General features: G+C 38.3%; 5 protein-coding genes across 6 annotated transcripts; 1 reads left to right on the forward strand and 4 right to left on the reverse strand.

Annotated features, from left to right (window-relative positions):
* Nucleotides 1-1,708: 1,708 nt before the first annotated feature.
* Nucleotides 1,709-11,390, reverse strand: LOC9304935 (pre-mRNA-processing-splicing factor 8B). 2 transcript variants are annotated; one of them, XM_021017448.1, is made up of 24 exons: nucleotides 11,135-11,390; nucleotides 10,900-11,023; nucleotides 10,762-10,815; nucleotides 10,277-10,667; nucleotides 9,684-10,176; nucleotides 8,798-9,588; nucleotides 8,424-8,692; nucleotides 7,954-8,268; nucleotides 7,549-7,853; nucleotides 7,008-7,462; nucleotides 6,806-6,932; nucleotides 6,446-6,687; nucleotides 6,229-6,352; nucleotides 5,842-6,139; nucleotides 5,316-5,569; nucleotides 4,560-5,176; nucleotides 4,371-4,477; nucleotides 4,031-4,285; nucleotides 3,453-3,926; nucleotides 3,111-3,272; nucleotides 2,805-3,002; nucleotides 2,438-2,716; nucleotides 2,112-2,354; nucleotides 1,709-2,010 (listed from the first exon to the last, which is right to left on the reverse strand). In XM_021017448.1, exons 1-24 carry the CDS (start codon nucleotides 11,164-11,166, stop codon nucleotides 1,825-1,827), a joined length of 6,795 nt encoding a protein of 2,264 aa, XP_020873107.1. In that variant the 5' UTR covers nucleotides 11,167-11,390; the 3' UTR covers nucleotides 1,709-1,824. The 2 variants fall into 2 exon arrangements, with proteins under 2 accessions (XP_020873107.1, XP_020873108.1); XM_021017449.1 differs by lacking the exon at nucleotides 11,135-11,390 and having other exon boundaries at nucleotides 10,762-10,826; nucleotides 10,900-10,989.
* Nucleotides 11,391-11,401: 11 nt separating this feature from the next.
* LOC110226314 lies at nucleotides 11,402-11,580 on the reverse strand (the record flags this gene model as incomplete). The annotated part of the gene is given in 2 exon segments (XM_021017450.1): nucleotides 11,402-11,540; nucleotides 11,542-11,580. Coding segments are annotated over 2 exon segments (156 nt in total), but the record flags the coding sequence as incomplete, so codon positions are not given.
* Nucleotides 11,581-11,761: 181 nt separating this feature from the next.
* Nucleotides 11,762-13,603, forward strand: LOC9304936 (putative ER lumen protein-retaining receptor C28H8.4). The gene is made up of 6 exons (XM_021017142.1): nucleotides 11,762-12,082; nucleotides 12,468-12,667; nucleotides 12,741-12,881; nucleotides 12,960-13,040; nucleotides 13,140-13,264; nucleotides 13,341-13,603. The coding sequence occupies exons 1-6, from the start codon at nucleotides 11,857-11,859 to the stop codon at nucleotides 13,387-13,389; spliced, it is 822 nt and encodes a 273-aa protein (XP_020872801.1). The 5' UTR covers nucleotides 11,762-11,856; the 3' UTR covers nucleotides 13,390-13,603.
* A 41-nt stretch (nucleotides 13,604-13,644) lies between these two features.
* Nucleotides 13,645-15,590, reverse strand: LOC9302889 (5'-methylthioadenosine/S-adenosylhomocysteine nucleosidase 1). Its single transcript, XM_002868818.2, has 8 exons — nucleotides 15,352-15,590; nucleotides 15,188-15,251; nucleotides 14,992-15,083; nucleotides 14,712-14,818; nucleotides 14,394-14,468; nucleotides 14,223-14,297; nucleotides 14,059-14,151; nucleotides 13,645-13,965 (listed from the first exon to the last, which is right to left on the reverse strand). Exons 1-8 carry the CDS (start codon nucleotides 15,446-15,448, stop codon nucleotides 13,768-13,770), a joined length of 801 nt encoding a protein of 266 aa, XP_002868864.1. The 5' UTR covers nucleotides 15,449-15,590; the 3' UTR covers nucleotides 13,645-13,767.
* A 172-nt stretch (nucleotides 15,591-15,762) lies between these two features.
* Nucleotides 15,763-19,467, reverse strand: LOC9304937. The gene is made up of 5 exons (XM_021017141.1): nucleotides 19,022-19,467; nucleotides 17,267-17,566; nucleotides 16,703-16,927; nucleotides 16,434-16,562; nucleotides 15,763-16,234 (listed from the first exon to the last, which is right to left on the reverse strand). Exons 1-5 carry the CDS (start codon nucleotides 19,265-19,267, stop codon nucleotides 16,007-16,009), a joined length of 1,128 nt encoding a protein of 375 aa, XP_020872800.1. The 5' UTR covers nucleotides 19,268-19,467; the 3' UTR covers nucleotides 15,763-16,006.
* Between the last annotated feature and the right edge of the window lie 864 nt (nucleotides 19,468-20,331).

The raw sequence follows: 20,331 nt of genomic DNA on the forward strand, positions 1-20,331 counted from the left end.
CCGATATCAAATGTTGAAATTCAAAACTTTCACCCACTCTTCATTGTTACTAAATCCTTACACGTTCTTATAAAAATTGATGCAAAAGTAGAAATATCTGATGTCGCAAAATTAACATGATGCATATATATGTGGGTGCATGCAATAGCTAGTCCGACTTTCGAATCGAGGGACCTGATATATATAAAGAGATAAATTTTAGTCCTGACTGCGTTTTAGGTGCTAGAATTACAATGCGAACTAGAAATAAAAAATGGAGGATTGCATAAATGTTAAAGATATCATAATGTTGGTTGCCGTATTAAAGCTCCACCTACTCATCCACGCACATTAATACGGTGGCTTTGGACAGTTGTACAACTAAGAGGCTCAAGTTTAATTAAAGTTATTATTTATATTCATTTTCTGGTATACAGAATAAATATATACTTGCATTTTATTTTTTAACGTATACTTGCATACTGCACACATAATCCCTATTAAGGCCCATTCTTAAATGTAAAAACATGTATTCAATAGCCTAATTGTGTAGATGGTTGGTGAGTGTAGTGGTCGATCGATCGGGGTATAGCCTATAGCGACTATGCTTCCTTTGAAAACATAAATTCATGATCGCTAATTTAAGCAAAAATAGATGTTTCTTATGTAAGATCATTTTTCCAATATCAGATTATATAGAGCTTCACTTTTTTTTAAAAAAAATTGCATTTTGCTTTTAAGTCTACTATTATGATGTATATTAATATAGTCAAACATGTTTTCTTATAATTGAAGACACGATCTCGTGTGTTTAGGCTAAGCAAAGTTACAAATTGCTTGTACACGAAAAAAGAATTTTTTTTTATAAACATTTGCAGTAATAATTACTGTGATAAAATAAACACTTGAAAGTTGTATAGAATTTTATGTTTGCGTATAAAACAATCAATGTATAAAATATAAGGATTTTTTAGTAAGGATAGAATTCTAAAAAAAAAAAAAAAAAAAAAAAAGGATAGAATTCTATTTCAAAACATGTAATCGACGTTGAAACGATTTACCAATAGAAACAATCGTATATATAATTATATAAGAAAGATAAACCCTATATATATATATATCTTAGGGAGCGATAATAAATGTAGGTAGAAAAGAAGTAGCAAGAAAAAAAAAGATATCTAATATTGGGGCAACCAAGGATATAGTCCCACATGGTGTGAGTTTTGCGATAATAGTTTTGTTAGGTGACATGCGATAAATATGTGAACTGTATATGGTTCCCACATTGATTAAATCGAAAATTGTTTTATGTATGTATGTATGAAAAATTGTTTTTTTTTCCATAAATATGAGACGTACGTAAAAATATCCCGACTAATGCAGATCTGGATGCTGACATATTCTCTGAAAATACAACTACATTATTGTTTATATAAACTCACAGAGATATATTGAATGTAAAGGACAAATGGAGTCCAAGAGATTTTTACTACTTGTAGAAGTGAAACACAAAGGTTGGTGTCCAGAATTGTACGGATGGATTGAAATTAAGTGAAAATGAGCGGAACAAAAGTAAAACAATGGTGATACATCTCATTTGACAATGTCATCATGGGTGCAATGAATTCGAATTCATACCCAACTCGAAGCTACTACATATACCAAAAAAAAAATCGACCTAGGTTATTCAAGTCTTTTTTTTTTTTTTTTTTTTAATCATGTAAGTGAATTTGCTTGTGAAGTCTTCAAATCATTACTATTATTTTTTAAAATAGAGAAAAATCTTTTCAATCTCATCATTAACAATTTGCAAACTTAATTTACATCATACATCCAAAAAACGTCTTAAGCAAAAGTGTCCTCACGATCAAGGTCACCATCCTCCTCCATATTGCTGAACTCGAGGAAATGAGTGGGTCGATGGTCTTGGTGATAGTACTCCTTGGGGGTTCCAAGTTTCAAGCTATAGTTCATGCCCACCGTGTGATTAACTCCCATGAAGTTGTAGTTCCAGGGTCCGTTATCAGGAACCTATCATTCAACAATGTGTCTCATCATTTCAGTGCTGTATAATAAAATAATATCAATCAAGGCCAAACACGCAACAATTAAGGGTTACTGTGTGTTCTCACCATGTAGAACCCGAAGAAACGGTCACTCAAGAGCATCTGAACCTTCTCATAGTGGGTGGGAAGGTAACCGTGGGGATTGCTGCCTGCGTCTTTGTTCAGCCGTCCCCATTCATACCCGGCTTGCGTCAGCTTATATGACATCAAAGAGCATGAGCCCGGAGTGAAACTACATGTCAGGATGATGCATTTTTCTCCGTCCCATTGCTTGTTATTCTCCAGAACACGGGAGTGAAAAGTCACATCCTACAGCAGCCGAAAAAAAAAAAACCCAGTTATTAGGTGTAAAGTTTGTAAGAAGGTATACACATATATATTTATATACATACCTGTGGTGACAACTGAGGAAGCTCGTTAGGCTGTGTGTGCATCCATCCCAGGGGCTCTAAATCATCCAAGAACTGATGTTCCGGAAAAGACGACGGCAGTTGAACTTGCTGGTGATTTCCCCATTGCGGCACCATCACAACACAACGGATTTCCTTCACTTGAGGATTATCCGGCGGACTTATCCCATATAAATATCCAGCAATTTGAGTTCGAAGATCCGCTATGCATATGAACTTCTTCAATATGTTCTTGGGCATAACGTAGGTGTATCCAGTTTCCTGTGAACAACAAACAAATACGTTTTAGGGCCTTTACTTATTATTTATTAATTTGACTAAGTAAGTCTGAGCGAATTTGACTTTGTACCTTTATGTCGTCCGAGTTCACGTAGATGTGGTTGACCCTGAGGTAGAGGTTAGTAGCTGAAATTGCGCGCACACGCCAGTCTGTTTTGGATCCAAATGCAGATTGCTCGTACGGACTAATGGTGGTGCTAATCAATTCATCACCATGAACATTTGTGGTTCTTGTTGTGACTGCAGTAAGCTGGCTCGCTTGCTTTGACTGCAGCAGGAAACATTTTTACATTTTTTTTTAGAGTAACCAAAATAAATCTAATTTCTGAATGTCCCTGTTTCAAGAACCCTTGAGAGAAGTGACAGTTACAAGTACCTGTTTCTCAATCTCAGCTATCTGTTGCCTCTGCTGAGACGGAGGAGTAATCTCCGCTCCAAGTATTATATCTCTGATCTCTGACTGTGTCAGAGCTGACGTATTCACGTTGTTTTTCTTCGCGTAGTCAGAAAGGATGAGATCTCTAAGAGCAACCTCCACCTGAATATAACAATGAATCATCAGATGTGAGTAAGGAAGGAGGATAATAACTTCACTAAACAAAGAAAAGAGTTAATTGATTTTTATTAAAAAAATAAGCAGAAACTGCAGATGTAAAGACCAAGCGGTCTAATCAGAAAATACGACGAAACACTACTTGAAAGGTGGTACAAGGGTTACCTTCATCCATTGGTCGTCAGTGAGAGAGGGCCAGATGTGATTTGGCTCAGTGACAACAGACATGTCAGGCTTCAATAACATCTTTGCCTTCTCATTGTTTACGTGAAGAGCGCGAAGGATCAGAATGAGTCTTTGAAAGGCAGTGTACGAAGAAACAGTCATCAACCAATCATCATAGATATTGAAGAGGACCATCTGTGGCTCTGTGGCCTTCAAAATCAGATCACCAAATTTTTCTATCTTAAGACAAGCCTGGAACGGAAGCTGGAGTTCACTTCCCTTTATAACAATGTTTGGGAAATCCAACAGATGAACCTCAAGGGGATCCAACATTCCTTTACGAGTCACAATAACTTGTTTTGGTTGTTCTTCAACAGGGAGAGACCGCACAAGTGCCGCAACCTCTTCAGCAGTTTTCCATTTCGCTAGCTGACCAAGGCGCTTCTGCCCAGCCCAAACACTTGTATGAATGACCTAGTGGGACAAAGATCCCCAATGGGTGTTATTATAGTTTTACAGATGAAACAGCGGTTACGTATTTTAATGATTGCATGTTATGTATGGGAGAGGAAAACTACCTTTAGGAATAGTTGCCCTGTTCTTGGGTTGAAAATAAAAATTACACCATTGATTGGCTTTGTTGTTAGATTTCCTTCAAATGTCTTGTGGATTGTGACACGGTATACATTGGTATCATCAACGAACCATATGATTTGATTGCTGAATATTTCACCATAGTTTTGAGATGACAAATATGGCTCTGTAGGCTCAGATGAGTACAGCTGCAAACCTTTCCTTATCCTCTCTCTCAACACGTATAGAGCGGGATTGGACTGTAACATTTAAAGCTTAAACAATAAGAGTCACATATGTAAAAGCCAAATAAAAAAAACACAGCACAAAAAAAAGTTCTAGTACCTTCATGATCTTGTTCATAGCTTGAGCAAGCAGAGTTTTTGAACCAGGGAACCAATTACCAAAGGCAGAATGCAAGTTATAGGCCAAATCAAGCCCAATAATTACACCTGCGAGGATTTCATCAAGATATGAGACTTACTGCAGAAAAAACAAAAAATAAGTGACAAATTGAAAAAGGCTATAAAGTACCCGTTGGAGATGGATAGATAGACATGTTGTCCGTTGTGTAATCCATGAATTTGGCCCTAGTATAGCGTTCAATATCATGGGAGTCGTAATCTCCCCATCGAAGTTGCACATTTATCCAATACTTGTTACTTGCTTTCTGATCAAACATATCCTTTGACTCAGCCACTAGACTAGGCTTAGACATTGGCCATTTATAGGCAGCAAAAAGAAGAACATCAGCACAAGAGCTATTCATTTTGTAACTCTTCCGTGGATGAATTGTCTCTTTCTGCACAGTTTCTATCTCCAACGGATCCAACTCTTGATCCAGTACTTGGCAAAGGTCCATAACAACACTCTCATGGATCTTTTGCCACAAATGGGCACGGAAAATCTGAATCAAAGATATTTTAAGAGTAGGAATCTTTCCGTGCATAAATATTCCTGTCAAATCCAACTGCACTTGAAAACCCACATATACATTCGCTCGATTAATTGTTGGTGACCACCAAAGCGTGAATCTTCTATTCGGAATCTGGTTCAGACCAGACCTCTGCGCATTTGTCAGCTTCTTATATTTCATAGACTCCTCAAAACCAGATGCCTTCTCCCAAAAAAGACCCTCCCACGTTGGAAAGCTGGGTTCATGTAAAGAATTGTTTTTAGCAAAATTGATACGGTAAGCTGAGAACAAAAGCTGTGAGCAACAAAAACATTAAATGTCAAAGTGAAAGAAAGATCATAATTAATTGAGCACAAACGAAAAGGCAGACTCACTATGTTCCTTTAAATAAGGTGTGTTCAAGAATACCCTCAACACCTCCAAGAGCTTGGATGACATCAGTTCGGTAATTATTCAAGTTCCACAATTTACCATCATGCCTCTGGTGTGTCCACCAGAAAGGATTTTGTTTCAGGGATTGGTACTGTTTGAAGTCGGTCCGGACCCTCCAACCTTTATCATATGCTAAAGTGTGCCTATCCTTCTGGAACAGCGTATTTATACGCGGAATTCCCCTATCCCAAGAGTCCTGTCAAATATTTTTTTACATGAGTTAATATACTCTAAACTGAACATCAAGACTTCCCAATCAAACTTTTATGCTACCTCGTCGACCTCCAAAAGAGAACAAGGCAACACTTAGATATCCTCTAAAAATCCCTACGTCTAGTGAAAAGGAAAGTATACACACACAAAAGCTACTTTCAAGACGGGCGAAAGAGGATAAAGCTAAGTAATTGATATCCTCTCAGAACTATAAACTACGTAAAGCGGCAACAAGATTACAAGTAAAATACTTACTTCCAGATCCTCCAACGTCAGACGTCTATTATGGGTCTGTGCTTCCTGCCTCTTTAAAGCATATTCTGCCCACACCAGCTGTGAATCAATAAATTCGCTTTCCCATGGTTGTATGTAACGGTAAAGATTAGGAATCAGTTGATCTTCCTCGTGGCTCATTCCACTCCTGAAATGGCTTACACCAACATCTGTTTGCTTGCTGTACCGAAGGTCACTTTGTGGGATCAAAATATGACCCATCGACAACATTCCAAGCCCGCCAATTTCCTTTGGAGTGTAGAAGATAACAGGAGGAAATCTACAAAGGAATTAACAATCAGGTTTACAAAAACATAACATACAACTCTGATACGTCAAACACAATATAGTAAGATAGCGTTTGCTCACCGACTAGGCATCTTTGAGTTCAGTCCAATCTTAACCCTCGTTTGGATTTTATTTTCACATTTAACAAGCAGATCCAAGAGCTCTTGCGTATGCACAGTGGCTTCACGGAAGTAAGTCATGAGGCCTGTACAAAACAAATAAATGTGCTCAGCTTCATGCTAGTCAAACATTATTAGACGTCATCAGTACTGCAAAAAGAAAGGCGTACAGGATATACCTATCAGAGCTGTATTCCATTTATTGACGATTTTGGTAAATGTTGTTGACCCTGACGACATAAGAATCTGCCTCACACGATTCTCAAACACCTTCATGTGTTCATCATCAACCCGCAGAAAAGCAACTGCAGTCCTCTCTTTAGTTTGTTCATTCTGCAGATTCCAGACACCATCCCTTGTGCTGCTGAAAGCTTCTTGGCCCATCCTAATTTTTGGAAGCATGCGGACTTCAAATCCACACCTGCAGGCAAGAATGCAAACCCCAGTCACTATATAAGCTGCACTATCAAACAGTGACAAAAACAAAGGCCTAGCACTAATTTACAACAGCCACTAGAAAACTGAGACAAAACGCATACATGCTGAAAAGCAAGTTTGGATTATCCTTGCTGTACACGGAGACGAAGCCATTCTCCCACTCCAAGGTTGTGATGCTTCGAGGAAGACGATTTTTCATATCCCAGAAGACACTTCTACCAAGATTGACTGCAAGATGAATAAATAATGAGACAACATCTGGTGCATAATGATAGTCTATCTAAATACAAAAAAGGAGCATACCATCATGTTTCATTAACCTCATCCATGCATCTCTTGGCCAGCACTTTTTATTGTTATATCCCACCATGTTTTCATTATTAGGATCAGGACGCTCGGTGAGATGACGTTGAATAAGATCCCGAGCCTCTTCATGGGTAAATTTGAACATTATATGCACTTTGTCTATATACCGAGAATACAGTCTTATGGGATGGCGAGTCTCAACTTTTGTATCCCAATAGGTCATAAACTCATTAGGCCTCTGCGGTGGCCCGGCAATTTCACTCGCTCGAGTCAAACCAAGGAGCAAAAGATCTAGCACTAGTCCATAAAACTGAACAACAAACGATGCAAACTGCAGTCCCCTAATGAGTCCATATGTATTAGTATAGCTCATATCCTTATAAGACAGAACCACATTATTCTTGCCAGTCACATAGTTTGCAAGCTTATGATCAAGAACCAAACGAAGAAGGCTGAAAGAAACAACAAAAAAGACGTGTTACTCCAGAAAGTCTAAGTTCTATGTCCATAATCACATAAGCATTTAATAGAGAGATACCTGTTCAACACTGTAAAATCAATCTTCTCAAAGAGTTTTTCAAACTTCGTCTGGAGCATCACCACACACTGACTATCACTTGTGTCCCATATGCCTTGCAAATTATTGATACCTTGACACCATTTGTAAACCAGAAGCGGTGGCGGCTCTGAGTCTGCAGGCTTAATCGAGTTGGGAAACAAGTGGCGCTTGTCACCCTCATACCACAAATATTGATCAAGATAAGCATCAGTAATTTTCTCCAGGGGATCAATTTGATAGACGGGAATCAAATGGCTATATAGATCCATAAACTCTATGCCAACCTGCAGAAAAAAAAATATGCATTCACCATCAGAATAACATAGTAACATTGAGATCGCATGTTCAGAAAACTGCTCCAGAATGGGTGCATTATCAACTTACTTCTTTGAAGCTATGCTGAGTGAGAAGATGACGCTTTATTCGCATCAAAGCTTCGTGAGGATTGTCATAAGCTTGTTCAATTAAACCAAGCTCTTCTCTCTGCTGCTGATTCAATCTCACAGCTGCACTATATGATTCTTTAAGTCTCTCAAGGGCCAAGATAAGCAACTTTGTGTCATGTTTATATGATAATGGAGGGAATGGGATTGGTGAAAATTTTCTAGATTCCAGCCAATTTACAGTGGTGCTATAAATTGCTATTCCTTCATCCGCAGTGACATATGGACCATCTTTCTGAAAATTATGTTGTCGTTCCTGCAATAATTTTACAAGGAAAAAGTGTTACAGAACCGGGCAATCGAGAATAAAAGGAACTAAATTCAATAAGATCAAAAAAACGAAGCCTCTACACAAGCATCTATGTCAAGCAACAACGATTTAGATTTTACGAGTTGAGACAAGGTAAAGACCTGTTCTGCCTTGAGCCAAAGACGGGTCAACCGTCCAAGATTCTTTCTACAAACTGTCTTATCAACAGTAGCCCCTCTTCTGATACGCTCACGATTGTAGTGAGCAACATTTGTCCACCAATCAGCTTTAGACTTGACATATCGGAGGATCATATTCTCAATTGCCACAGGTAATCCAGGGACCTTCCATGGTATATTAGCTTTCCAACACCGCCATGCCTCACTAAGGTGCTGCAATATCGTCCGCGCTTTATTTTGATTGATACCCTCTGCACATCAGCAGACAATATAAACCAAGAAGGAAGAGAGAAAATTAAAGCAAAGCAATTTCAACCTTGAGAAAAACAAATCAGTTATATACGCAAGAAGCGAACCTGGCATTGCATCAACGACATCATGCATGACAGAAGCTCGAAGCTCCAAATCAAAATGGCTTTCAGCTCTCTGTTTTGTGACTGTTTTGGCCACTCCCTTTGAGTGACGCCCCTCAAATTGACGTGCAAGCAGGTTCCCTAACCATCGTTCTAGAAGAGGAACTATTCCGCGAAGGAAAAACAACCATACCCTCCACATTGGAGCCCAAAATCCACACCCTGGTCCTTTACCCACAGGACCAGTATTGAAACGGTAATAGATCAAGTGTTTCAAATCCTTGCACATCCTGATTTGTCTCATAAGCCTGTACTTATAACGATACATACCTGTCAATTGCCCAACATGGGAAAAAATATATTGCAGGCCATCAGCCAATTGAAAGGCATCAACATTACCAAGTCGGAACTGGACATTTGCATCAACTACAAGCTTTGTCACCCGGAGGATCTCACGGCAGAGATGGAAAGCGTTTCCAAAACGTGACTTCTTTCGTTCCTTGGTTGTCAGAGTTTTCACAGGCTTCAGGTTGAAGTTATAATCAAGGTGCAGGTAGTTCAAATTCTTCCTGTGAATCAACAGGTTCAGCATATTATATCCCTGCCGGCAGACTTGCAGACCCACTTCAACCCAATCCAGTTCGGTGCTCTGGAAAAACTTTGTAGCTGCAAGAGATCGGAACAAGTGCTTCTTCTTCTGAGACTTAGGTGGTCTATGGTGCAGCTCATTGAGTACATAACACTTCAAAAGCTTCTGGTAACTAACCCGAACTTTGACAGGATATGCTGGAGGACTGCAGAAAATGAGATCACTAAGAAGTTAATACAATGACTAGTAAATTTCAAAAGGGGAAAGAGAACCAAAGTAGCATCATAAAAATTAGCTTACCAGTGCTCCTTAAACCATTCTGCAACAAGGGGTATATCTTCTGCCCGCCGAGTCCTCCCAGACCTCATATTGAAAGGCCGAGGGGCAAACAACAATGAAATGCCAGCAGCTGTAGTTTCAGTGTAGAGTGGGGAGTTATTCAGCAAAGGTTGCACTCCTTCTGGTAACACAAAGTCATCCTCATCATCATCATAACCATTACTTTTGCGATGTTCCTTATTAGTGTTACTCGAGTTACTTATTGGGTGAATTAATGGATCATAATAAAACGCAGGAAGATCAGGATCCTCTGTCTTTATGTACATAATCATAGGAGTGTGATAGACACAGAGTTTTACTTTCCTGGGCCTATTATTGTACAGATGGGGGAAAGCTACTCGGTACTCAGTTCGCAGAGGGGATCGAATGATAAGCTTGTTGATGTCATTAAATTCATTCCAGTCCTCATCTCCTTTCTCCATATCACGATACAAAGGCTCAAACTTAGGACCGCCTGGAAAAGAGTAGGAGAATGAATAAGGAAAAGAGAACAGAAGGACATCAACTGAAAATGAAAATATCAGAACTGGAGGACAGAAGGAGAATAGAGTTACCTGGTATGCACATGTTCAGTGCCTTTGCTGTGAAGAATGATGGCATGTCAAACAAGTAGAAGTAGTTGCGATCAACCAAATCAGACAACAACTGGGCTGCAAGCCTGTGAAGGGTTGACATAATTGGAAGTGAGAGATTCCACGTCTGGTAACTTGGACTATTGATCAGTTTTGTTTTTACAAGTGGCTTGTGGTCGTAAAACCAAGAGTATAGAGCAGAATCATCTTCCTCGTCTAGCTCCAACTGAATTGGCTCAAGAGGATCCACGTCCAGCAGGTTATCAGCATAGTCTAGAGGGGGCTCCTCATCATCAAATGGTGGAAACCGCATTCTCTTGAAATGACGACGATCCCTCTTCTCTCTTCTCATCATTATCCACATAGAACCCCACTGCAAACAAGAGAGAATCATCACTAGAAAAGATTTCTCGCAAATGCACAGACACATGTAAATAGAAGAAGAGAGAGACAGACTAATCACCCACCTGAGCCATGTAAATAGGTTCCACAACCCATGGTACCACGTTCACGTACCGGACCTGGAAGACATCTGAGTTCAAAATTTTGAGCAGAGAAGGAGAACAACTAAAGCGAGATAGAGATCACTTAAAGTAAATGAGTACCTGTTCCCAGGGCATAGGCATATTCTCCAGGAGCTTGAAAACTGCGTGAGGAACGAACTTAAGTGCTCCAAGATATACACGTTTGTCAAGTCCATGTTTCTTAGATGACATATCACCATGATCCCTGAATCAAAACATAGAGTCAGTTTCAATCTATTCATAGAAAGAATTTGGACCAAATTCGTTTCCCAGTTAACTGGATTTCGAAATCAAAATTGAAAAAATAGAAACTCGCCTGATGATTTTCCTAACGTGCTCAGGTGGCATGTCCTCCTTCTGAGTTTCCACGAACCCAAATTTCCTCTAATCGCCGTACCGTTTGGAATTTAGCTGCATCCATGTTCTGGCCTTCTTCTCAAGCTTCGCCTCTGCATCCTCAGAAGTAGGTTCCGTCGGAGGATTCCGATTAGAAGGCGACGTGTAAGAAGGGTGATCAGCGGGCTGTGTTGGTGTCTGCATCCTCGAACTGTAGGTGCCAGGAGGAGCTAAAGGCGTACCATCATTGGTCCACATAGCTTCAGATTTCAACAAATCCAAAGGACCAGCCAAATCGCTGAGAAGAAAAGCCCTAAAACCTCCGTGCGAGCCTTGATGAACACGAAAAACCCTAAAATCACCGTCGTCGGGTGAGGTCGGTTAGAATTTAGAAAGACGATTAACCGTACGAACATATATATATATATATAGATAGAGTGGAAAAAGGCAATCATGGGCCTTTAAAAAAGAAGTAAATACGATTATGGGCCTAAGTTATGGATTCAGTCGCGACCCATTTAGTATATAAGAGTGTAGGAGATTAGAGATGTGGGGGAAGGGGTTATTTAGTAATTTTGCAGCAAGTCAACCAAAACCAGACTTTTTAATCTCTCTCGATCAGGAGTTACCTTTTTCACTTTTGCCGAGAAAATCAGAGACAGAAGAAGAAGAAGAAGAAGAAAAGCGAAAAAAAGGCAAAACATGAAGGCGACGGCGAAGACTCCGATCCACGTGGTGTGGTCATGGGTAAGGAGACAACCTCCAAAGGTGAAGGCTTTTCTCGCCGTGGTCACTGGCATGGCGGCTTTGGTTCTTCTCAGATTCATTGTTCACGATCACGACAATCTCTTCGTTGCCGCTGAGGCTGTTCATTCCATCGGGATCTGTGTTCTCATCTACAAACTCATGAAGGAGAAGACCTGTGCCGGTACTATTCTATGTGTCTTGTCTTTATCACATCCATTTTTCAACTCAGTCCTTCCTTATCAGCTTCTGATCGTATTGTATTCGTCTGTTCTTAGCAAAATTACTTGTCAACGTCACTACTCTTTTGTTTATTTCTCACAATCGCGTCCAAATTTTCAAGCTTTGATCAGGATTTCATTGCTTTACCACTGTTATCTGCTCCCGGAAGCAGCTATTAGCCTTAATTTATAGAATCATCATTATTATCTTTATATTCACGGTTTTGCTTAGAAATCTAGGGTTTTAAAATGCATTCTATGATTCTTATTTCAAATCATTAAGCGTACCACCTCCAAAAGTGTTTACCTTCTGAGTGTTTATATAACTTTGTGAATGATTTTTTGCAGGATTGTCACTTAAATCTCAGGAGCTTACGGCGATATTTCTAGCTGTTAGGCTGTATTGTAGCTTTGTAATGGAATATGATATTCATACCATTTTGGACTTGGCTACTTTGGGAACAACTCTCTGGGTTATATTTATGATTCGTTTCAAGTTAAGAGCTAGTTACATGGAAGACAAAGACAACTTTCCTCTCTATTATGTGGTATGTCAATCTGGTTTTGATTCTCTAGTTGTTATCATTGACACTAACAATTATCTGATTTCAATTTTTGCAGCTTCTGCCCTGTGTTGTTTTAGCTGTGTTCATCCATCCATCGACCTCTCATCACATATTAAACAGGATTTCATGGGCATTATGTGTATACCTTGAAGCTGTTTCTGTTCTGCCTCAGCTACGAGTGATGCAGAACACAAAGGTCACAACTTTATTTCACAATGTCTAGTAGAGAACTACATTTGTTTTACTCTCTAATCGGCATCTATTTGGTTTTCAGATTGTTGAACCGTTCACAGCTCATTATGTTTTTGCACTTGGAGTAGCAAGGTTCCTCAGCTGTGCCCACTGGGTTTTACAGGTTAGTTTTGATCTGCGAGAGTGAATATAGATTATACCAATAGTGGTTCCTATACTCAATTTCGAATGCTGAATACATTGTCAAATGTGTTGAAAACAGGTTGTGGACACGCGGGGACGGTTGCTTGTAGCATTGGGTTATGGATTGTGGCCATCAATGGTTCTGATCTCAGAAATTGTTCAAACTTTCATCTTGGCAGATTTCTGTTACTACTACGTCAAAAGGTACGCATTAGTCCTTCACTTCAACATTTTAGCACTTTATATATAACTCAAAAGTTTCAACCTTTTTCTTCTACAGCGTTTTCGGAGGCCAGCTTGTTCTCCGGCTTCCGTCTGGAGTGGTATAAGTTAAAAGGATAGAAATACTCAAATGATGTCCGACGAGCTTGCCGGAAATTCTTATCGGAAAGACAGCTCAGTTTTTCTTTACCTCTGATTTCACCGTTTATGTGTCTGAGGTTGCACCAAGTGACTCGTAACGAATTAATTTTACTGTGTTGTATATTCTTGACTATCAAGGGATTTATTGTCTTTTAGGCAGATAAGTTATCTTTGGTCAAACTGACTTTGTTTTTTGCTAAAATTTTAGCAACGCTAACGAGAGAACGTCTAATAACTTGAAATTTATTAACGAAGAATATAATCACTGTAAATCAGTGAAACTGCAACAAGCACATTGAACGCATCTTTAAAAAATCAGTCTCCATAAAAGAAGAGAACAAAAGTTAAAGGTCTGAAAGGTTTTTCCCATTGATGAAGTTGATCACTTTAGTGGCAGTTTCCTCTAGTGCAGCGGTAACAACTGTTAAGTTCTGCAAGAACTCTTCTGCAGTAGGTTTATCTCCGTCCACTAGATCGGTCACGGCTTTGAGGAACACGACTGGTATTTTCAGAAGATCAGCCACGTACGCCACAGCAGCACCCTGAAGAATCCAGAGCCAAAAGAGTTTCAAAACAACAGAGTACTTTGATTTTCTTACTAAATTCGGTAATTAGAGTTATTAACATTACACTACCTCCATGTCCTTTAGGGTAGCATCATTGGCAATGATCAATGATTCATCTTGTGTGGACATATCTAACGAGTCACCAGTAGATAACCTGCCAATCTAAAACAACCCAATTTTGTCAAAATTGATATAGTTAAAAGAGTAAGTAGCATCTTCAGTCTAATAAATACCTTCAGATTGAGTTCCTTGAGGAGATTGGGTGTCGAGAATGCCTGACGAAGACCAACTCCATACAGATCAAACATCTAGAGAGATACATAAACATTGCTCAGGAACTTGCAAGATGAAAATGGGAAAAAGGGAATCACTAAAGATGGAAAGAAAAAGGAAGAAGAACCTACCGGAATTGGTATTCTTCTATCATGAAACACAACATCAGATACAAGGAAAACATCGCCTATGTTGGCTCCTTTAACCTGAATATGTTCAGTCAATCAGCACTTCCATTACATGAAAATAAACCAACTTTCACGACATGAAAATACAGATATGAGGGAGAGAGAGATTTTTATGATGCAACTCAAATCTCAGAGTTCAGTAAACGAGCAGTAACAAAATCAAACACAAAGCACAAGTAAAGAAAGAAAGAGAGTAAGTGGTTCTTAGCAAGGATGTTGGAAGTGAAGACAGAGCACACGAGAAGTAAAGAAAAAATGTACCTTAAAGCCACCGCAGGTTCCAGCATTGATTATAATGTCAGGTTTTAATGCTTGGATAGAAGCAAAAGTTATGAGAGAAGCAGGAACAGTTCCAACACTATCGATCCCTGGAGAGAAATCTCAGTTAGTAGTAACAAAAAAAAAGTGCATTCCTTTTCCTTGTAGAGCTCATTTCATGAAAAGCATAACATCAACAAGCTCATACTAAACAAAGCACCGACTTGACCGAGAGATTCATAGGAAAATGATCATATCTTTGAGAGCATTGAAAGATCCTTACCCAAAGCTGCATCTCTTCCGGGGCAAACTACATTGATTCGAAGATCTTTATGCACGCCGTGATACAGAACCCAGGGCAATCCTTTACCAAGCCTATACATCATAAACGAAAGAGTAAGACTTTGTAGTGAAAGATTCATGGAGATCAAAATCCAAACAAGCAAAAAACAGAAATCGGAAAAAGGAGAGCTCTTAACGGCGAATCAGTAGTTTCAGAGAGTCCGAACTTGTTGACCAAAGGAAGAGCCTCCGCTTGCATAGCTGCAGCTCCATCAGAAAACAAAAAGGTAAGAAGAAGAAGAAGAAGAAGAAACCGATAGATAGATAGATCGAATCGGAATCTACATAAATCATTAAGTACCGATGACGAAGACGACTGTGGAGATCGGACGAAGAATCTCCGATTGAGCAAGCTCAGGTTTCTCGATGTCAATTGATTCATCCCCATGAGGAGCCATACCCTTTTCCCTCTCTTCCGATTCTCGGCGACGCGTTTGATTCCCAAGAAAAATCCGAGAATCGGGAAGAAACGGCTGGAAACTCCGGCGAATGCGATAGTTATTCGTTTTTGGACCCTTTTGGTCCTCTTTTCTCTTGTGTTACCAATAGATGATTACTCCCTGGTTAAAAAAAAATTAATTTTATTTTTGTGACGTAATTATTTAAATTAACTATTTTTGTCTCCTTTTAATTTCTTTTAGACAAGCTCTTGTAATCAAATTCTTCATTTAAATTCACAATTTTTATTTCCCACTTTTAAAGATAACTCATATGTTTCATAAACGTAAACAATTTATAACGAAATAAAAACAGAGTAAACATTGCATCCCTTGGTAATTAGAGAAAGAAAATAAAAAGCATGAGCATAATCACCACACCCACAAGAGGAAACCCCAAACTTTCAATCTTATACATCTGCAAAGTAAGACGGTTTTCCTCATTACTCTAAAACTTTTGGGGGTAAAAAACTCTGAAACCATATAACATTGTTGATGTTGGTTATTCCCCGTCTTTGATTAGGTTGAAGGCTCCTCTGTTTCATTCAGAGTCGGAGGCAGAAATGTAGCCGAGGTGAGCGGCTCGTGAACCACCGAGTTAGAGGAAACCGATATCGGATTACCCTCAAGCTGCAACATTATACTCCCCAATATCTCTGCCATTGTTTTCTTAAACTCTTCTTCCTTCACCATATTTCCATCATCTCCATTCACCATCTTCAACGCTTCCATTATCATATTATCCATCTTAAACACAAACAAACTTAACTAATCAATGCCGCTCAAACAAGAACTTCACTAATAATATTTGATTAAAACTTAAGTTGTGGTTTCATTTGTTTTAAAATATAAACAAAATAACTGTAACATGCATGTAAATTCAAAGGCAAAATAAACAATTTCAAAGACAAAAAATATATATTAAGACCGCACGGGGATTATTTACCTGGGACACAGCGCCTATCGGTGGTAAACTCGCAGATGGTGCAACAGTGTCAAGCACAGCTCGTATATATTCTTTAGACACCTTACCATGACGGTCTTTTGGAATCGTCTCCAATGCAACGTTTAGTGCCTGCGACCAAAACGTTCCGAATCGATACTTGTGACTCATTACCATCATTTAAAACAAACTTGTCTTCCTGTAGTATGAAAGCTAGCTAACATATATATATATATATATATATATATATATATATATGTATGAAAGTTTACCTTATCGAATTCGAATTTATTGGACAAGAGCCTCCTGACACCGCTCCCATCGAAAGTATTTTCGCTGTGAGCAACGATCACGGGTTGTTCATTGAGACGCTGAGCCACTCTCTCCACGACTCTCTTGAATGCCTCTAAGAATTTCTCCTGAGACGCGCTCTTCTCTCTCTTATCTTCTTCATCAAGACAAGAGTCAACAATTGGTTCTACAATGTTGCTCATCACCTGTTACAAGGACTTTACTTTTTAGGCAAAGCTCACTGATCCCTAGCAACATATATAAGTATATAACATCAAAAACGAACTTGGATACATATCATATGTACTCCCACCGTAAGTATCAACTTTTGATATTTTGTACACAAAATAAAAAAAACATCTGGAAAAAGTTATTTTTACGGTTTTGGTTTTACCCATACAAAAACAAGTGGACTCTTAATATGCTTTATTTCATATTAATTTAGATTTGAAGTTGAATTAGGAACTTTACGCCAAGAAAATCCATAGCAAGACTTGTATTTTCAAGCAGAAAAAGCGATATATATACATAAAGTAAATACGTACCCATGGGTCGTTGGAAGGAGGCATTCCATGATCAACAGAAAGAGACTGGAGAGCTTTGACGATACAATCACGGAGCGATGCGTCCTTGCAACTGGAGAGCTCTGAGAAGACAGAAACAAGTTCGATTTCGTATCCAGGGCCGTGGACAAACTCCGAGAGATCCTCACCGTCCATCCTGAGGATGACGATAGGATCACGTTTCAGACCAGCAGCCATACCCAACAAAATGTCCGACAACACTTCTTTGAACTCTGTCTTGCTCACTTTCTCTTGACTCCCATGAGTGAATTCGTTTAGGACCTATAATAGGTAAATTATAACGTTACAAACGATGAAAAATAAATGCACGGATGAGACAGATAGAGAGTTGTTAGTTTAATCTCGTAGTCTCTTCCTCAAATACACCAAATCAAAACGTAACGATAAGTAGTTGGATATTGATTTGTATCCAGTGAGAGAGAGAGATTCGTATTCAGAATTACTACTTCTTGGATGTTTTTTCAACAAGCAAATCTTAACTAATAACTACAATCGATGTCCTCTTGATCTAATTAATCCACGTGATTCATGCGAAACACGACGTAATTTTGGGGTTTCTATGTCCGTAAAAAAATATTACTAATGTACTTGTTTTTGGTTCATTAAATAGTTTCTGTGATATTTCATATTCGTATCATCGTATGTCTTTTGTTGAGTGTTCGTAAAATAAAGGACGGCTTTGATTCCGTCACAAAATATGTCATAAATAATGATTAAAAAATGTGATATGGGATATTGTTCTTCAAAAATGTCAAGAAAGTCTCGAACGAAAATGAAACTTTACACCGACCAAATGCTTAAAAAAGATAAAAGACTTTATTAATAAACAATAAACTGAAGATATTTGTAGGATAAACCTTTTTTTTGTTAAGGGGAACAAAAACTAGACTTTATCTACATAAAACGATTGTATGAGTTTAGCCAAACTAAATAAATAGAGAAAAATAGGCTTATATGCCGTATAAATAAGCAAAATACTATAACAGCCTTTACACAGTAACTAATAAATAAATTAGTAAGGTGAGGAGGATGCATAAAGCGATGTTTCAATATTGAAACGACAGGAGAAGAGCGACACGAGGGGCTAGTTTGAGATAAGGTCACCGACCAAAGCTATTATCATAGATTCATTTCTTTAAAACAACTACTGGTTTTATTAATTTTTTACCTAGTTTACTGTAATGCAAAAACACATTTTTATATTGGGAAAAAAGAAATAGGAGATATATCCACCACACCACCACGTAAGTATCAAGAAGATAACTTAAACAACTATAGTAAAATGTTGATATTTTATATATATATATATTATTTTATATGATTTACGACTAGTATGACCCTTTCGAAGATCATAAAAATCTATGCACAAAAGGGCGAGAGCAGGGGAGGTGGCTTCCACCTGTGTTTCCCCGGTATAAGAGGTTCACTCCATCTCACAGTTAAAGAAAATGCAAGGGCATATATAGACCCCAAAAAGATTTGTTACAGTTTAATGAATACTGAAAAAAAAAAATGTGACACAAAAATTAGATCCGAACATTTCTAGTCAGTACGCCGGCCAAAAAAACAAAAACATTTCTTACTACATGATGACCAACAAATGCAAAGATCAATAATATAGGAAAACTAATTAACAAAATGCTAACATATATGCAAATTAGCCGGATCATAGATCACGAATATAAAAGGTATCAAGAAACAAGAAAAGGAAATTACCTCGGAGTAGATGTGATCAGAATCCGGAGAAGTGCCTTGAGCAGGCAAACCAAGAGCGGCGCCGATATCAGCAACTGCGGGTTGTAACTCAGTCACGGAGAGCTTACCATCTTCATCTTGGTCTAACTGTTGAAACTTTTGTTCCACAAACTTGTCGAACACTTTCTCGTTTTCCACCAGCTCAACTATGTCCGAGCCATCAAGTACTTGTTGCTGTTGCTGGTGGTTGTTGCTTTTCATGTCCATTTATGGAATCTTCTTTCTTTCTCTTTACCTTTCTTGAGTCGCGAGAGCCTTGTGAGAGATCTCGTGATGGAAGCACGAGAAAAGGAAGAACAGAAACTTGACACACCCCAAAAAAAAAAAAGGCAAACTCTTCTTTTTTCTCTAACTCCAAGTGTGTGTGTGTGTTGTTCTAGATTGGTTCGGACTTGCTTGTTCTTTATATGTGTATAGCAGTGCCGGCCTGTGAAATGTGAGGCCCCGTACAAAACAAATTTTTTTGGATGGGTTTTATAGAAAAAAAACTAAAATTTGAGACCAAATTGTAAAATTTTAGGAAAATGAGACCTCGTTTTGCAATAACAAATAGATAAAATTTAAAAGTTAAAACTAAATCTGAAAATTTCAGAAAAAATAAGGTCTATTATTTGCAATAACTAATAATTTTGAGGCCTAAGTTTGATATTAAAAATTTTAAAAATTCTGGAGGCCCAATACATTTGTTTCTTAGAAATCTGTGACGGGCCGGGCCTGGTGTATAGCGGCTAAAAAAATATTAGTTGTTAATTAAATCTTGTTAAAACAGAATTTGAAAATTTCTTGCTATTTATTTATATAATTTCAGTTCATTTTATTATATTTGTGGACTCGGTACCACCAAACGTATATTAACCATATATCCCTAGCTAGACTTTAACTTTGAAAGCATCTTGTCCTTTTTTTTTCCCCACCTAAGATTACCTAAACTAATCATTTCATAAAAGTCTAATTTAATATTCATTGAATTTCCGTTCGCGTTCGCAGTTGTAACATGATTACATGACCGTATATTTTCTTTTGATTACAGAGATAATTAAAAGAGACGAATTAAGTTTAACTACAACTTCTTGTAATGAAACATATAGTGTATTGTGTAACTTCTCACAATTTGGATTACTTGAGAAATATATAGTGACTTCTCGCAATTTGGATTACTTGAGAAATATATAGTGACTTCTCGCAATTTGGATTACTTGAGAAATATATAGTGACTTCTCGCAATTTGGATTACTTACTCATGGGGGCGTGTTAGGTTCGCTATTTCACTT

The sequence above is a fragment of the Arabidopsis lyrata genome, assembly GCF_000004255.2.
Source record: "Arabidopsis lyrata subsp. lyrata unplaced genomic scaffold ARALYscaffold_7, whole genome shotgun sequence".
Lineage (NCBI taxonomy): Eukaryota > Viridiplantae > Streptophyta > Magnoliopsida > Brassicales > Brassicaceae > Arabidopsis > Arabidopsis lyrata.

Excerpts from the sequence above, each read along its gene's own strand:
- LOC9304937 (XM_021017141.1), bottom strand. The coding sequence starts at position 19,267 with ATGGACATGAAAAGCAACAACCACCAGCAACAGCAACAAGTACTTGAT. Across the intron at positions 17,567-19,021 it reads CTGATCACATCTACTCCGAG|GTCCTAAACGAATTCACTCA; the intron begins GTAATTTCCTTT and ends TACCTATTATAG. Across the intron at positions 16,563-16,702 it reads ATAAATTCGAATTCGATAAG|GCACTAAACGTTGCATTGGA; the intron begins GTAAACTTTCAT and ends TTTTGGTCGCAG.
- LOC9302889 (XM_002868818.2), bottom strand. The coding sequence starts at position 15,448 with ATGGCTCCTCATGGGGATGAATCAATTGACATCGAGAAACCTGAGCTT. Across the intron at positions 14,819-14,991 it reads CGGAAGAGATGCAGCTTTGG|GGATCGATAGTGTTGGAACT; the intron begins GTAAGGATCTTT and ends ATTTCTCTCCAG. Across the intron at positions 14,152-14,222 it reads TCAAGGAACTCAATCTGAAG|ATTGGCAGGTTATCTACTGG; the intron begins GTATTTATTAGA and ends GGGTTGTTTTAG.
- LOC9304935 (XM_021017448.1), bottom strand. The coding sequence starts at position 11,166 with ATGCCACCTGAGCACGTTAGGAAAATCATCAG. Across the intron at positions 6,933-7,007 it reads GAGGTTAATGAAACATGATG|TCAATCTTGGTAGAAGTGTC; the intron begins GTATGCTCCTTT and ends TTCATCTTGCAG. Across the intron at positions 3,003-3,110 it reads TAGCTGAGATTGAGAAACAG|TCAAAGCAAGCGAGCCAGCT; the intron begins GTACTTGTAACT and ends TTCCTGCTGCAG.
- LOC9304936 (XM_021017142.1), top strand. The coding sequence starts at position 11,857 with ATGAAGGCGACGGCGAAGACTCCGATCCACGTGGTGTGGTCATGGGTA. Across the intron at positions 12,882-12,959 it reads GAGTGATGCAGAACACAAAG|ATTGTTGAACCGTTCACAGC; the intron begins GTCACAACTTTA and ends TTTGGTTTTCAG. Across the intron at positions 13,041-13,139 it reads GTGCCCACTGGGTTTTACAG|GTTGTGGACACGCGGGGACG; the intron begins GTTAGTTTTGAT and ends TGTTGAAAACAG.